Genomic DNA, 15,038 nt, shown 5'->3' on the forward strand with positions numbered 1-15,038 from the left:
TGGCAACTCCTCGTGATTGAAACACGACTCAGACCTGACGTAGAGATACTGAGACGAATGAAAGCAACATGGTCAGTGATGCAGAAAAATATTGTAAATAGTATAAATATGAAATATGAAATATACTTGCATCTTCATTGAGCTGGACATGAGCCGTAATGAATACAGTTCAGGATGTTCGTGACGCATCTAGCGGCAGGATGAATGATCAGAGCTCTGCGTTTATTGGTTCGCCGCAGGGGCCGACTTTTCCCTTCGAAACCTCGGCTTTGGAGAGGCCCTCCCGTCTCACGTGGCCACGTACAGGACTGACCTGGGGATGCCACACCGCGAGTACTCCGTCAGCGTGGGCTCCGACGCAGACACGGAGACGGACGGCATCATGTCGCCGGAGCACGCCGTCCGATTATGGGGCCGCAGCAACACCAAGTCAGGGCGCAGCTCGTGCCTCTCCAGCAGGGCCAACTCCAATCTGACTCTCACCGACACGGAACACGAGAACACAGAAAACGGTAAGGCGCGTTTGCTTTTATAGTCCGTGGTCGTGGGGCGAGGTCTCTTTTGCATTTTTTTTTCCCCATGGGGATTTCATTGTCATGTCGCTATGCAATACATTTGTGTTACCGTTTCTGCCTGTTCCTGTACACTGATGCCGAGCAAATGAAATGTCATAGACAACAAAGAAGGAAAGGTTGTTCTGCATGGCGCATTCTAAGACTACATGAGGATTCTGATGGGTCTGGATTTGTGGTGTTGGATCGGACACCATACAGACGCTATTATGTCTTTGTAAATGGCTCGGTGCACTTTGAAACCCTGCAACTATTTCAGTCCGACCAAACTGAGGTTGACATTGTGATTATGCTTTTTTTACATTTCTGTTTGCATTTTCTCTTTAGTAATCCACCGATACCAGTATTGGATATTGGGTCGATACACATCAGGAGTTGGTGGCAATGGGACTGTTCTATTCATACCTATATATAGATACACACTATATAATATTATATAAAAGGTCACTAATAGGCTGAGTCCAGACCCAGGTGACATTTTTTCTCGATTCAAACCTATAACCAATAGATAATTGAGAATTATTACATTTTTATGGGGCACTTCTTTTCTAACTGGTGCAGCTTTTCTCGGCTTTATGGCACTTGGCATTCGAAACAGAGTGGTTTCATATGGCATGCTGGAAAAAGACAAATGTTCAGAGCTTAACCAGAGTCTTTAATTAGTAATATACAGACTCTTATGACTCATTTATTATTTCCACGGGCATTTAAGGTCTCATCTGTTCATAGATCGTGGAGTTATTAAAAGTGTAATGTGCGCCACTACAAGACAAAGTACACATCTTTTCAGTAAACCTACCCATTCCCATCGGAAATTAAAGGCACAGAAAAGTAAACCTCAGTAGTCCAATATGATCACAATCATAACATTTGAATTTACTTCCCAAGAACAACAGAGCTGAAACAAGTTGTTTCCATAACCACAGATAAAGTCTCTGCAGATAGTTTGATCTTTTTAGATGATGAGAATAATTTGGTGTTGGGCCAACTTAAATAATGTTTTGTCTTTGTCGCTTAAAGTAATATTGACTAAGTCTGTGATTTCTCAAACAGAGACACATGGCGTCCTGGGGCAACAGATGATTTCTTAAGTGATGTCAGGAAAGAGAGATAATGACATTTTTTGAGTTTTTGACAATAAATATTACATATTAATATGATTCCTCGGCAACTTCAATTTTTTATTATTTACAATTCATCCAGTTCAATTTAAAATCTGACAATAAATATTACACATTGATATACAACCGCTTGGCTAATTCAATATTCACGACGCTTAATCAAATTAGACATTATTGTGCATCTGGAACTTAAAATGAAAAAAGTCTCTCTAACTGGACCTTAGTGATATTTATTGAATCCCCCTGCACTAAACATTATATACTGGAATTGTAATTCCTGTTCATTTATTTTACCAAGTTGATTGTGCACCCTTTCTTAATTATTAAATATTGACTCTTATTTGTTATATTCTGTTTAACATCTATAAGAAAACAATATTTTAGTCAAGCCTGTTATTTCCTTAAGAGAATGATCTCTGTCACCTGCACACACGCACGCGTACAGCTTATTGATTTAACCCTATTGGATCCACACACTGCAATATCCGAGGTATCGCTGTAGGAACTGAAAATGACGAGTTGCTGCAACCCAAATTTTCAGAATTTTGCTAAAGAGCAGCATGTTTGGGATTTCACGTCTTAAAGAAAAGACGGTTACCAGTGGTCCAGCACAGCCAAGAATTTGTGACACAATTCCCTCTACTGTTCATCATCCCCAGATCATTTTGTCTTTGCTTTCTTTCTTCCTTTTTATTGCAGTGGACGTGTGTACTTTGATAAGAAACGCTTTGGCAGGTTTCCCGCTGAAATCATTGCCAGGAAGTGGCAAGCCATATTTATTGAATTGATCTCTTTGTTGCTTGGCGTTCCTCCCAAGGGCCAGAGGAGCCGCTGGGCTTGCTCAGAAGGTCACTCGAGCTCAGGGACTACGTGACCATGAACCATGGCAAGGGCCAAGAAAAGTCAGAAGAGAGTGGAGCAGTCCTTGCGAAAATACTCTTTTAAATGGTAGATGAAGTTACAATGTTGCTGAGTGCCATTTTGAAGCAGAGATGCCATTTGATTACTCAGCTCAGTACCCCAAGCGCGTGTATGTCAGAAAACTCAGTTACAACTTATTAATAGCTTGGGTGGTGTGTTCACTGAAAGGAATAACCCTTGGAATGAATTCAGAGCAGTGTGGATGCAGTACCTGTTATTTCCATTACCCACGATGACCTTTTATCCATAATGCCTACTACTTTATGCATTTGTTTCTCTGAAATTCTTTCAAAAAAGATGCTTCTCTGCTTTTTCCTTTTATCAAAAGCGTGCTTAAATTTATGTTGTGCATTATGTAAAGTTTTACACCTAAATCACCCACATTTTTTAAGTGACCGGATGCTATCTTTGAAGGATACTTCAGAGATAGCGGCTCTCATCAAGGGGCGGTGGCACAATTCTAGTTGCCCGTGCATAGACTTGCAAAGAACCTTGTTCATAGCTTTGCATTTCAGAGTGTGTCACATTATGTATTGGCTCCTTATTATAACTGACAGAAATAACTCTTGGAAATGGAATCCATTTGCCCGAATGACTCAGGGAGAGCACATGGCATCCCTCTGCTGGATCCACTGATAGGCCAGGGGACTTGAATTTGGCTGTACACTACATAATTAAACAGAATCTCCTTGGATGGCTGTTCAGGGGTCGGGGACGCTGGAATGTGTGAAAAGCACCCGTAGCTGCAGCATAGTGCTACATATGTGAGACCCAATCAAGATTCTAAGGACCTTTTTATTCAACTCATCCAAGCAGAGACCACTTGTATTCGAAATTTAATTCAGTAATTCCCGATAACATACATTTTATATATGGCAACTTAATTAAAATCCATGGAGCAGGCAAGCTTGTGTGTGCTTTAATCTCTTTAAATCAACAAACCATTTACTCTGCTTTAATGTATTCAAGCCGCTGGGCAGTCCTCCCAATCTTCACATGTGACTTACTTGACCCTGTTTTTAATGCATGCAAATAAGCCATAGCCATTTTGGAACAATTTTCTTGATGCTCAAGTGATTCTTTCACATACATTTACGATGAATACAAATCATGGCTGATAATGAAATGGTATGATATTATTTAGTCCAGTTGTGATTTGATAATCAAATTAGTTGATGACTTTATCCGTGGTCTGATCTTCTCTGTGATTGGTAGACAATAAGCAAGTGCACTCTTTATATCTCTAGTTATGTCCAGCATGGATGCTTGTTGTATGTATACTGTATGTGTGTTGTCTGAACACAGTGGTAGATAGCTGGCTACACTGATGCTCCAAACTAACAATAGCAATGCAAATATGTGCATTACTGATTCCCCTGTCAATTTCTTCTCGAACACACAAACACCTGAAATAAATACACACACGGGACCTACAGACATGCATTAATGAAGCAAGGTGTCAGAGTGATTCGGCTGCTACCTATACCAGCGCTTCGAGCATTTATGGGTTTGGTAGCGACTGGTACTGTGCTGGACCCTGGCTACCCGCCCCGTCCCCGAGGGACGGCCTCCACTGTCGCCGTATGGGCCGGATAGCGTTTGAAGTGTGTCCATGCAGTGCGTACAGGTATCCGTGTCTCCTACCCAGCTTGCCTTCATACCCTAGGGAGCCCTTTGAGGACCCCACCAGCATGCAGCAACTGCTGAGTCATTGCACATCGTGCAGAGGCTGAACATCGAGAAAGCCCGTCCGACTTACTCAAACCTTCTGCAAGCTGATTGAGAAGATATGCATATATGTACAGTATATGTATGTAATAAGATGGGTATTGGTGCTGAGCACGTTAACGCGTTATTATCATCTCTTTCAGAGCAAAATTATTTGTCAAGAAGTGAAATCAAACTGCTCTTAAATAACTGTACTAAAATATATCATATTTGAACTGCTACTTTTAAAAGGGTTTTCATGCATGAAAGTGAGCAATACACTAATATATATATCTATATATATATATATAGTTTTCACTGCTGAGTTTAACAGTTATTTCCCTCTTCATGAGTATTATTCAGAGCGAAATTGTTTTATTTCAATTATTTTATATATTTTTTTAAAGTATGCTTTATTTTATGCCAACAAATGGCAGATACAGTCAAGGACTTGCGTGATGTTACATTTTTTGTTATACTATTATTTTCAGTGTTGCTCATTACTTAAATCCTGGTTGCTCCAGGCATTGCTTCAGGGCAAAGCCTCTGTTGCTGTTGCTTCTACACCTACTCTAATAGTGGTAGTAGTGGTAGTAGTGGTGGTCGTGACATGACTTGACATAGTGATTTAAACAGAATGCGGCCCAAAAGCATTACTAGCAGCCCTTGCAGTGCAGAATTACCTTTTGAAAACATCATAACTTAGGTAACTCAAAAAAAAGCATGCTTGTAGAAAAGATAATGTGTGTGATTATGATGATAAATATTTCTCTCTTTTTATAAGCCTAGAGCAGACTTAATGATGAGTATAAATATTCTGATTGTTCATACCGATCACATCGCTGTGTCTTTATCACTGTGGGGAAGTATTGGAACAAAACACCTTTGGAAATTCTGCCACCGGCTAATGATTTCAATAAAAAAAAGACTTGAATGATGGTCGGGTCTGTTAATTCGATTCTGTTTCTTGTTCTGCATGATTAAGTAGGAGTCATCAATCAGCAGTTTTTACCTTCAAAGCGCAGTGGCTAATGTGCTGATGTGATCATGCTTTTAGCCCGTGCAGGAGCAGTATTCATCGATGTTGAGCTGGCAGATGAAAAGTCTTTTCATTCGGATTTCTCATGCACAGCATATATTTTTTCGTTTCCAAAAATTTTGTTTACACCTGTCAACATTGAAAAAAAATAATTCTACATTCATTGCGGCTAAAAACCTTTTGGCGGCTTTGGTCCAGCCACATATTTCTTATATTGAAGCAGCTGAATTAATAGACCAGCATGAAGCCAAAGAATGAGGGAAAGTGACAAGTCCTCTTACTGCCGTTTTTAGGATTTAGGTTGTGTTGCAGTTTGAGATGTTCATATGGATGTTGAAGTGTTATCCAATATCTTCAATAGCAAATTAAATGGGTATGTAGTGCTACGTGTATGCTACGTGTGTAAATGTATAATTATATTAGCTTACAATTCGACTTGCAGTGTCAAGATGTTTATGGCTTATACTATGTGTGGGGATTTCAAAGTCAAAATTGCTTCACAGTGATGCAATGGCCAATCCGTTAGCAAAGACACATGACTCGGACTCAAAATGCAATAGTTCAATGGAACAAAGTCTCCTAAATAACTTATTGGTTGTTACCAGCACTACCACAGTCCTGTTTTAATTAATATTTTCTTGTTGAGATATTTTTGATCATAATTCACAGTAGTAACAATACAATGTCCCTTACTCTAGTGCTTTCCAATGGTAACCACAGGACACAATGCAAATGAATGCACCTCATTGTTGGACCTCATTGACTTTGCATAGTGACGTACGGATGCTGGTGGCAACGCCCTCCTGAAACAAATGAGTAAATTACTTTGGTCTTTACTCCACTCTTGAGATGTGTTTGTATCTTTGAGCTGATTCCCTTGAGCGTCCACAGCGTATTGGAAGCCTGTTGGCTTGAAGAGAAATCAGACCTCCAATTAGATGTTTCCTGTGTCAGAGTGCTGGATTCATTAGGGCATGTTTTACAGCCCTGTGGTTGGACCACAGAGATGGAGTTTCCTATTGTGACCTTGGAGGGAGCATATTTGCTCATGTGTGCTCTCACAAACACACACAATGCATATATGCGTTTAAGGAATGCACAGTTGCATACTTTTACAGGAAAATACATTATCTTACGTGAGAGCAACAGCCACGTCTGATGTTTTTTTGTATAATATATTCATAAAATTGGCAAAATTCCAAAGACATAGAGAACGGCAGGAATGTAATTTGCCTTTCTTAATTTAATGATATTTTGATATGGCCAGTAAAAGCTTTCTAATCAGTATAATGCGTTAAATGGTTAACATAAAAATGTCATTGAATTATTTTTAGGAAATGAAACAATCATAAATGTATAATAGGATTGCATAGGAGTTGATTGATATTGACTAATTATTTAAGGATTATTTTGACCACCTTGACTATTTCAATCATTTAATTTATCAGTATTTACAGTAGCAGGTGTCCCCTGCGTATGTTGGAGGTAGCAACCAAGACAAGAGGCAAATTGTATTCTTAAAGCAATTCAAAACAACAGAAATGACATAAGAAACAAAAAGATTTCATTAAAAAAGTATTTTACTATTTCTTACTATTTACTGTTTACACAGCAGTGTTTCCCCTAGGTTTAAGATTTCAGGGGGGGGGGGGGGGTCTATTAGTTGGCAAACAGACTAGTAATCGGCCAAACGGTTCAGCCGTTTTATATAAATATGTATAATTATTGCCTTTCCTTGACAAATATCTTTGTATTTGCAGTTTTAGAATAATTATAGTGTTTGAGAGACGCTTGTGAACAATTATACCATTTATGCATTTAGCCACATCGAATATACCCTTTTTTCTTGTAAAACAAAGATATAATGGCTATTGTTATTCTGATGCTTCATTGCCTCTTAACATCTGCAATCCACACACAGAGATCATTTGCTGCAGGGAACAGTGTTCCCTGCAACATTGGGATCTGTAATTCCATAACCACATCGAGCACAACATGGGAGCTCGTTCTGAAACGGTCACAGCACCAAGAGTATCAGGCCAAATGAGCTTCAAAGGCCTCAATAGTGCTTCCCCGGCCCGCAGTCGTGGTTATTTCCGCCCTCACTATTTCTTATGAAGTTATTTATTTGTTTACTTTTTTGGCAGGGTCTGCGCTCAGATCCTGGATTAGTAGAGATATTCTCTGGCTCATTTGCAAGCTAATTTGCTGGGTTTTAGAGGCCCTTGTGGACAGTTTTGGTCTGTGATCTGTGGACTCGCACACCCGCTCCGTGCCAGTGCCTCTGACAGTCTAAACCAACAGCACATCAGGGCCCATCTTACCACCCGGGCTCAGGGGCCTCACTATAGCTCAAAGAGCGGCATGCAGCGGGCTGAGCCCTCCTCCGTGGGGGATCGTCCTTACCCAGTCTTACGACAGCAATATTCATTTAGAATACAGCCAACTATCTCGTGTTTCAGTTTTTTTCTGGAAATACGCTCCCTGCTTAGAATGGGATACCAATAGGGAGTTAGGGAGTCAGTTAAGGCACTTATTTCATATTCTCCAGTGTTGGTGCATAAGCGGACCATTTTGAACAGATTAAACCACCACATTTTTGTTCCGCAAGTGGCTAAAGAAATGGTTTTACTTACCTTCTACAACAAAAAAATAAATATTTTCACTAACCTAAAAAGTCAGCCGGTGAAAGAACTTCTCCACAGTTACACCTGTGACGTGTTAGGTGGTTGCAAACATGTCCCCCCACAGTAAGGTCAATGTATTTCTGATTTTAAATGAAAAGAATTACACTGGTATCCGATCAATATTGGCCTCTCGTCTGACCACAGAAAGTCTAATTGGTCTCTTAATGGGAGCTAGCTGCACCGTGAAATCTCATTTCCGCCCTCATACATTAAATTTAGCATATATTACCAAAAAAAAAAAGGTTTATTGTTTTTTATCACATCTTAATAACCTTAAACCTTGTATGCCACTAAATTGCATCAAACGTCCAGCACTGAACAAAGAATGATTCCTTTGTTCAGAGCTAAACAAAGAATTATCTCTAGTGAAAGCAATTAGCGGTTGCTGTTGAGGCCGAGGCAGCAGAGATCACGCCGTGCCGTTGCACTGGTACGAGCTAGAAATAATTAAACCTCCATGCTGAGATTTCCCTCATTATTGTGCTCCTCCGGTACAGGTCTCTGATTTAAACCCAGGTAAAGACATTTTGGGCTCACATTATTTACAAAAGATACATCATTAAAAAGTCGCTTCGGTAGGTAAATGTTTGAACTTTTGTCTCTTATACTTTTTGAGGGGGGGGGGATGTGATTCTTGTGTACATATTTTCATCATGTTACATTCGTGTCCAGAACGCTTAACCTGAACAACACCACACGGACCATAATATCTGAGATCAAAATGAAAACAAAGCACAGTTCTTTCCCCTAGTTTGAAAGCAGTAGCTTTGTACAGAATGAGATGCGAGATTGTCTGTGAACATTTCGAATACGTTGCACTGTGTGCCCTTGTTTTGATGTGATTCATTATTTAGTACAGCATGAATCATAGTTATATCACCACAGTGTTTCCCCTTGGTTTACAACTTCGAGGGGGTGGGGCAGTAGTCGGGCGAACGGTTCGGCCAATGGGAGGTGGGGTAGTAAGTCAGTCCGTTGGTGCGAGCGCCACGTGCGCGTGCACACACACACACACACACACATGTATTTGTGCACCTGTCGTGAACTGCCATGCGTGGGAATTTGTTTTTTTTTAGGGGTAATTTCAAGGAGGAGAGGAGGGGGCGCCCCCCCTGTTATAATGGTGGGTGAAACACTGCACCGTGTGTAAGCGTGGGGGGGGGGGGGGAGTGCCCACAATAGAGCTCTTTCATTTTGTGCCAGTGGGAGGTTCAGGACAACAACAAGCAGTGGACGGCCACCTGAGGCAGTGGTTTTCAAAACGTCAAATTTACCAACTTAAATCAGAAGGTAGAAAATGAATCGACTTCAGTCATTCAGCAGTCTGATAATGCTATTTTTTTTTAAATGCATTGATTGGCGCCATGACCTAATTAGGCTGAAGGATTTTGGCCCATGATTCATCTAATTAATATTCTAATCCTGATTACTTAGCACAATTATTGAGTGACAAAGTACATTCTTTCATATTGACCTCAAATTAAATGAACAGAGAATTGCCTTCTCTTCTATGTTGCACTACGTTTTTGCATCAAAACAAGGGTTAGGAATTTGCTCTTTGTCATCTGCATTGAGTGCATTTAAGGTTATAAATAGTTCATCACATAGCGCCAACTTCCCCAAAGTGAAGCTGAAACATCTCCATCACCCTCTCGAGGCTAGCTGTTAGTTGAGAAGGACATTTAGCAAACATTTCATTGCGATTCCTTTTGATTTCTTATGCAACCCCAGAGCCTAAAGAATAGGACTCGTGCCATTGTTGGTAACTATTGTGAGGGTTTCCAAACATTTACCTTGAAAGCGAGGCTAAAAGAACATCTTATTTTTGTTCTTCTTTTATGTTAAATGGGATTTAGATGTTTGGTTTTCTAAGAGATTACCCTGATTCCCCTTAAGTCCCCGACTCAGCAGAGGTTTTAAAGAATTACCTCTGTATATTTCACTTGGCTAGAGGCTTCAGGTTACAGCCTAATCATCATGGGTCAGGTTTTACATGTGTTTTCATTGTGCTCAGAAGACACCCTTGTTGTACACTGCATTGTATTTTGATTAATATTGACTAATTCTAACTTTATGTTTTATTTTTATATTTTTAAAAGTCCAAATCCATAAAGCTATACAAAGTGATTTTTTATTCCATTCATTTGGTGAACCTTTATTTATACAGCGTGGTCCAGTCAGAGTCATTGACAGTTGCATCGCCTCACTGTGTACAAAGGGCAATAAAGCAGAGGTATTACAATTAGAATTTATGAGTGCAAAATAAAAAAATAAAAAAGATGTATTGAAACATAAAAAGAGCCATTCTGATTTTTACAGCAAAATGCATTCTATATTTCTGCAATATTCCTTGCTCGCAATTGTCTAGAAGAAGTGTAAGAATGATGCATGACACAATATATTATTAATTGGTCTGATAGTTAACCTGCTATCATTTTTCAGCATTCAGGAAAAATACAATCTTGATACAAAGATGCAGTTGCCTCTTTAAAAAAAAGGCAATGGGTAACAACAAACCTTTTTTTATAGTTTATAAACCATTACGATTCTGCAGTCTGTGCAAAAGGGCACCGACCACCAAAGACTGCTAACGCAGGCTAAACAAATTTACTTTCCAGATCCAAGTGTTATCTACACAGTCCATTTAGGCGAGTTACTTTCATCAGCCACGGGCGCGTTCAGATGAAAGTCACTACTTAGAACGGACCACCATTACATCGAAACACGTGTCACCATGAAAAGGTTGTGATCCTGTCTGAATTCTGTAGAAAAGAATTGCCCCGCTGTAGAAATATATATTCTGACAACCGATCATGCAACAACGGAACATTTTGAGGCTGTTAACAGTTTTTGCTTCGATGTTTGAAGTCTGCTCACTCGTCTGGATGGAGGGAGAAAATACTATTATCTTTGCCAACATTTGCATGCATATATAGTATAATTCTGTCTGCAGAAGGGTCTATACAAAGAGACAATAAACAAAGCATTGGAAACGGATCAGGCTTCATGCGGCTGCTGCAGATCAATTTAAAATTGATCGGCCTCAATCCTGAGCACGCATATCTTCTCAGTACATCTAGAATACAACACAATTCATATGCAAAAACAACCAAAAACATCAATATTAATTCCTGAATTGGACTGACTGAGGTAAAAGAGATCCATACGGGGAGATACAGTGTTTTATTGTAGAGTTATGTATAAATTACATTCTGGAAAAGGTGAAAAGGTTCTCTCTACATATATGTTTATATTTATACGCTGTGCCGAATGCATACTTACTTCACGAATGCATCTCAGGAAAGAGAATTAGGAGGTGCATAGCAATACCAAATCAACATGCCTGTTTATGCCCAAGTGATGCAGCCACTACCTATAAGTACCTCTATCATGAGCACACCTTATTTGCCATGTTGCCAACTCCCGGTGGCTTTCGTTCCACCATGCTATGATTTATACAAGCACTTAGAAAAACCAAACCTCTTGACAGCGTGTATTTTAGACAATCCTTTGAACTGTCATACACTCAGTGAGAGCTGCAAGGCACACACAAATCAATCCTTTAACACTGACAAACTGTCTGAAATGAAAAACAGTTGGCTTTTATGTAAACATGATGGGAGGGGGCAATGATGTTCTGAGAGAATATATGCTCCTTTAGCATTAAAAGCTACGGTGTTTAATCAAAAGATAGCAAACCTGTGTAAATCCAGCACAAGTGGCCTTATCAGCACTGCTAATATTTGGATTCCAGAAAAAGGTTTGAGAAATGTGAATTCGTTTTGAATTTTGAATTTTGCTTCAGCTCTTTGCTGCTTTTTGTTGCGAATGTAACCGATTCTAATGGGTACACTTTAGAATTGCATTAGGCCAGGCCTAGAGTGTGCTGAGGAATGACAGGATGGGGATGGTGTCATCTTTGTTCAGGAAGGTCCCAGGAAAGCCACATGTCGCCCTAATGAGTCGCTTAAAATTCCAGGCTCCGATTGCTCTCAAACACCAAAAAGTAAACTTCTGCCCCCCCCCCCCCTCCCCTCCCTTTGCTATTCGTGGATCGTAAGAGGATTGTGGGGGTCATTATTTATTCATGCCATTGTGTTTATTCACCAGCCTTTGTGTATTATGGGAGAGGGAACAGAGCAGCCAGTGCAAGCAGAGTAAAAGCTGATAATTATCCACCATTAGCATTGTTTTTCTTCACCCATGGTCTAAGTCGGCTTAGTTGATGATCAAGCCACGATAAAGGTCCGGAATCACCCATTTAAAGCAGATTACCATGTGCACGTCTTTGAAGCCTGGAATCCTCCGCAGAGCGCTTGCCAGATGGGCGTGGCAATAACACGCTCCTTTTTTTTGCGCCGTAAGATAAGATACTCTGTCATGATTACAAAACACTCGCGTTGGCCAGGAGATCCTTAAAAACCGCCACAACATGCCTGCAGGATGTTGTTAACACCGAGAGGTGAGGAGATCGGAACCTTTACTTTTTATCCCAGAACAAAGAAAGCCCCGGGGAGGCTTTAATGGGGCCGGATGGAGGAATTTGGCAGTCAGAGCCTGTCAGAACCATCATTGATTCAGTGAAGACTAGTGAAGTAAAGAGACAGTACTTTGGGCTCGGGTCTGGATGACTAAGAAGTCTTGCAAATGGAACCACTGAGTTCTTTAAGGACAGTCGAAAAACGCCGACGTCGTCATTGCAGTGCATCGGCTAAGCTTTCTCGACACGGTTCACACGTCCTCTGCATTTATTATGTCCAAGGAGCATTTCTTACGGGTAGCACTCATAGCGCTGATTCTTTTGGAGTTTTCTCTGAAAGTGGCAGTGCAGCTGTAGTACGATCTCTCCTCAAGAAAAAAAAAGAAAAAAAAGGCATTTCCGTTCAGTTTAGGATTTGGATTTCACATCTCCCGGTTGTCAGAGAGAAGTCGAAGCGGACGGCGTCTTTCGGCCGCATCGCAGGACACGCGCTCTCTCTCTCTCTCTCCGGCACAGAGGCATACAGTGGACTGGAGGGAAAGGGTCGAAGCCAGGCAGACGGGGGACGTGGGGAAATGATGACCGGGGGAAGGAGTCTGTGCTTATAATCACCCAGAGAAGAAGTGTCATCTCGAGTCTCAGCCACTCGGCCCTCCGATTCATCTTCCTTGGTGATGCTCCGGAAAGCCACTGGCATCCGTGCTCTGCTGGGTGCCAACGCAGGCGTGATGCTGCTTTCTCTTATTATCTTTGTTTGATATCTTCCTCTTCCTCCAGGCAGAGAGACAGATAAGTGATTACATCTTTTAATGGCTGTATTTTAAAAAGGAGTGATGGGGAGAGGTTTTGGCCATGTGAGGACTGTAAAAACGTTAATGGCAAATGTGACACCTGCTTAGTTCATCTAAATCCTCCTTTTCCAACTACCTCTGCAATCCAAACTGTTCTCTGTAACTGTATGAATGAGCAGAGTATTCACGCTTGTTTTCTGGATTTATTCCAAGCACCCATTTCTAATACTGCATTCAATTTCTCATTAAGAGTGTACAGTAGTTGTAAGTAATGGAAGCTGGGTTTAAAGTGCTGTTAGAAGTGTTGTGGGTCAGCCTTAAATGGAACTGGGTCTTCTGCGGCGAAGCTTTGGTATTACGCACAAATATCGTTTCCATTTTCTCAGTAATGGTATTTATGGGTATTTGCAATTTGTTTCAGACCACATTATGCATTATGGTCATTCTCCCTTTTTTTAATGCTATTGATTCCTAGCAGGTAAACAGCACTGTCAGAAAAAACCTTCTCCGATGTTGGTTCATCACAGCCCATTTCAAACTTCCTATTTAGATGTTTCAAGCGTGTTTGTTTGTGGATTCCTGCTGTGTAGTTTAGGTTGGGCTGTTTTGTGTAAGGAGGAAAAGTTTCCCTGACCAAATAATACCATTGTTGGTATTACTTTGCTTTAAAAAAAGTGCAAAGCACACATTTGCTCAAACAGCTCATCACCACTTTGCTACATGAGGCGCGTGACTTTTTCAAATAGGTCCCATTGAGCTTTACACTGTCTCATTTGTTTTGTTGTGTTTTGTTTGATGAGATCAGCTATCAAGTCTCAATTTGATGAAAGGCTAGTTCTGCCTTGCAGCTGTGCAATGGAAAACAATTATTTCAATTTGAGAGTCCTAATAATGCTTGAACTAGAATTACGCCATCTTGTTTGTTGCCTGGAGAGGTATTATGATTGTGTAATTATTACCTGGACGCATGAACATATAACTAACAATCATTTTTCCACAAAACATGCAAGAGACTAATGTGAGCTTATTTTATTATCCATTATTTTATAAATTCAGCTCATGTTATAGCATCACCGCAGTTGTTGATAACTTCCCCGTTTCAATGGTGCATTATGTCCATCTGATAAACACATGTTCTGAGTCCTTGTGAATTCCATTGCTGAGATTGATCATATGTCCTCAAGTAATGGTCTGAAAAAAGTGTGAAAAGTTGACCTCCACCCACAATTATGATATTATGATATATTCATACTAAATAGCAAAACATTTATTTTTCTAACCCTGAGGAGAACAGCAGTGCAGTGTCCCTCACCGTTTGGCCGAATTGTTCATGGAACAACAGCTTTAATATCTTAGACTGTTTTTGCATAGTTATCAAACAATCACATTACCATTTACAGTGCTGAATGGTTTTGACCAACTTCTTTAGATAGCTTGCTGAATAGCCAGTACTATTGGTATACATATACAGGTGAAACTCCAAAAATTAGAATATTGTGCAAAAGTTCATTTATTTCAGTAAATTCAACTTAAAAGGTGAAACTAATATAATATGTAGACTCATTAAAAGCAAAGTAAGATATTTCAAGCCTTTATTTGATATTATTTTGGATGATTATGGCATACAGCTTATGAAAACCCCAAATTCAAAATCGCAGTGTGGGCCAAGTCCTGCTGGAAAATGAAGTCAGCATCTCCATAAAGCTTGTCTGCTGAAGGA

At 40.2% G+C, this 15,038-nt stretch overlaps 1 protein-coding gene across 7 annotated transcripts in view; it reads left to right on the forward strand.

The window, feature by feature from the left end:
• The window catches only part of tenm4 (teneurin transmembrane protein 4), a 130,259-nt gene that overhangs the window by 29,743 nt on the left and 85,478 nt on the right, over window positions 1-15,038 (forward strand). For all 7 annotated transcript variants that reach the window (XM_037454900.2, XM_062561250.1, XM_037454979.2 and 4 more), the window contains exon 3: window positions 240-512. In XM_037454900.2, coding sequence (XP_037310797.2) covers window positions 240-512 — 273 coding nt within the window. The remainder of the gene's footprint in view (window positions 1-239; window positions 513-15,038) is intronic.

Source organism: Pungitius pungitius, chromosome 3, assembly GCF_949316345.1.
Source record: "Pungitius pungitius chromosome 3, fPunPun2.1, whole genome shotgun sequence".
Lineage (NCBI taxonomy): Eukaryota > Metazoa > Chordata > Actinopteri > Perciformes > Gasterosteidae > Pungitius > Pungitius pungitius.